A 996-nucleotide genomic window follows, 5' to 3' on the forward strand; every position below is an offset into this window, starting at 1 on the left:
ATGGCCTCTCAGCTTCTATTTTTCGCATTCCTTGCCGTAACTTCTTCCATTGCTTTGGCATCTGACCCAAGTTCTCTTCAGGACTTCTGCGTGGCTGATGCAACGAGCTCAGGTACCAAGAATCTTTTTTTTTCTTGTTTTTTTTCGTAGTACGTATTTCCAAAAACCAAATACAGGCACCGTATCAATTAATAATTATATATGCTGATATTAATTTTTCTCATCATGGTTTCAGTACTGGTGAATGGTCGTGTTTGCAAGGACCCTAAGCTTGTTGAAGCCAACGATTTCTTCTTAAGTGGGCTTCACCTAGCGGGCAACACATCAAATGCAGTTGGTTCACGTGTGACTCCTGTTAGTGTAGCCCAAATTGGAGGACTTAATACCCTTGGCATCTCCGTTGCGCGTATTGATTTTGCCCCATGGGGTCTTAACCCTCCACATACACACCCTAGAGCTACTGAAATTTTGACAGTCCTGGAAGGGAGCCTCAAAGTTGGTTTTGTCACCTCCAACCCCGAAAACAACCTCATCACCAAGGTGCTTCAGAAGGGTGATGTTTTTGTGTTCCCAGTAGGTCTTGTGCATTTCCAGCAGAATGTTGGACATGGTAATGCAGTTGCCATTGTAGCTCTTAACAGCCAAAATCCAGGTGTCATTACCATTGCAAATGCTGTATTTGGATCAAAACCTGATATCCCTGCTGATATTCTTGCAAAGGCTTTCCAAGCGGATACGAACGCGATCTACGGTCTTCAGTCCAAGTTTTAGAATATATTCCGATTTGGAACCTCTGATTCAATCAAAGAATTTCATAGTTCATTTGAAGTGTCTTTAGAAAATTGTTACAGTTTGTTTTTCATCGCATGTCATGTTGGTCTATTGTCACTACTAGAAATTTCCACTTTGCCGGCAAAATTAGTTTGTCGGCAAAAGTCAAAATTCGTCGGCTAAGAGCCTTTCCCAACGAAAAATTTTGTCGGCAATTTTGTCGCT

At 41.9% G+C, this 996-nt stretch overlaps 1 protein-coding gene across 1 annotated transcript; it reads left to right on the plus strand.

The window, feature by feature from the left end:
* LOC137730049 (putative germin-like protein 2-1) lies at positions 1 to 771 on the plus strand. The gene is made up of 2 exons (XM_068469114.1): positions 1 to 112; positions 236 to 771. The coding sequence occupies exons 1-2, from the start codon at positions 1 to 3 to the stop codon at positions 769 to 771; spliced, it is 648 nt and encodes a 215-aa protein (XP_068325215.1).
* Positions 772 to 996: the final 225 nt, after the last annotated feature.

The sequence above is a fragment of the Pyrus communis genome, chromosome 3 (genome assembly GCF_963583255.1).
Source record: "Pyrus communis chromosome 3, drPyrComm1.1, whole genome shotgun sequence".
Lineage (NCBI taxonomy): Eukaryota > Viridiplantae > Streptophyta > Magnoliopsida > Rosales > Rosaceae > Pyrus > Pyrus communis.

Bases quoted from the DNA above. Each gene is read 5' to 3' on its own strand.
- LOC137730049 (XM_068469114.1), top strand. From the start codon at position 1: ATGGCCTCTCAGCTTCTATTTTTCGCATTCCTTGCCGTAACTTCTTCC. The intron at 113-235 runs GTACCAAGAATC...TCATGGTTTCAG, and splicing joins GGCTGATGCAACGAGCTCAG to TACTGGTGAATGGTCGTGTT.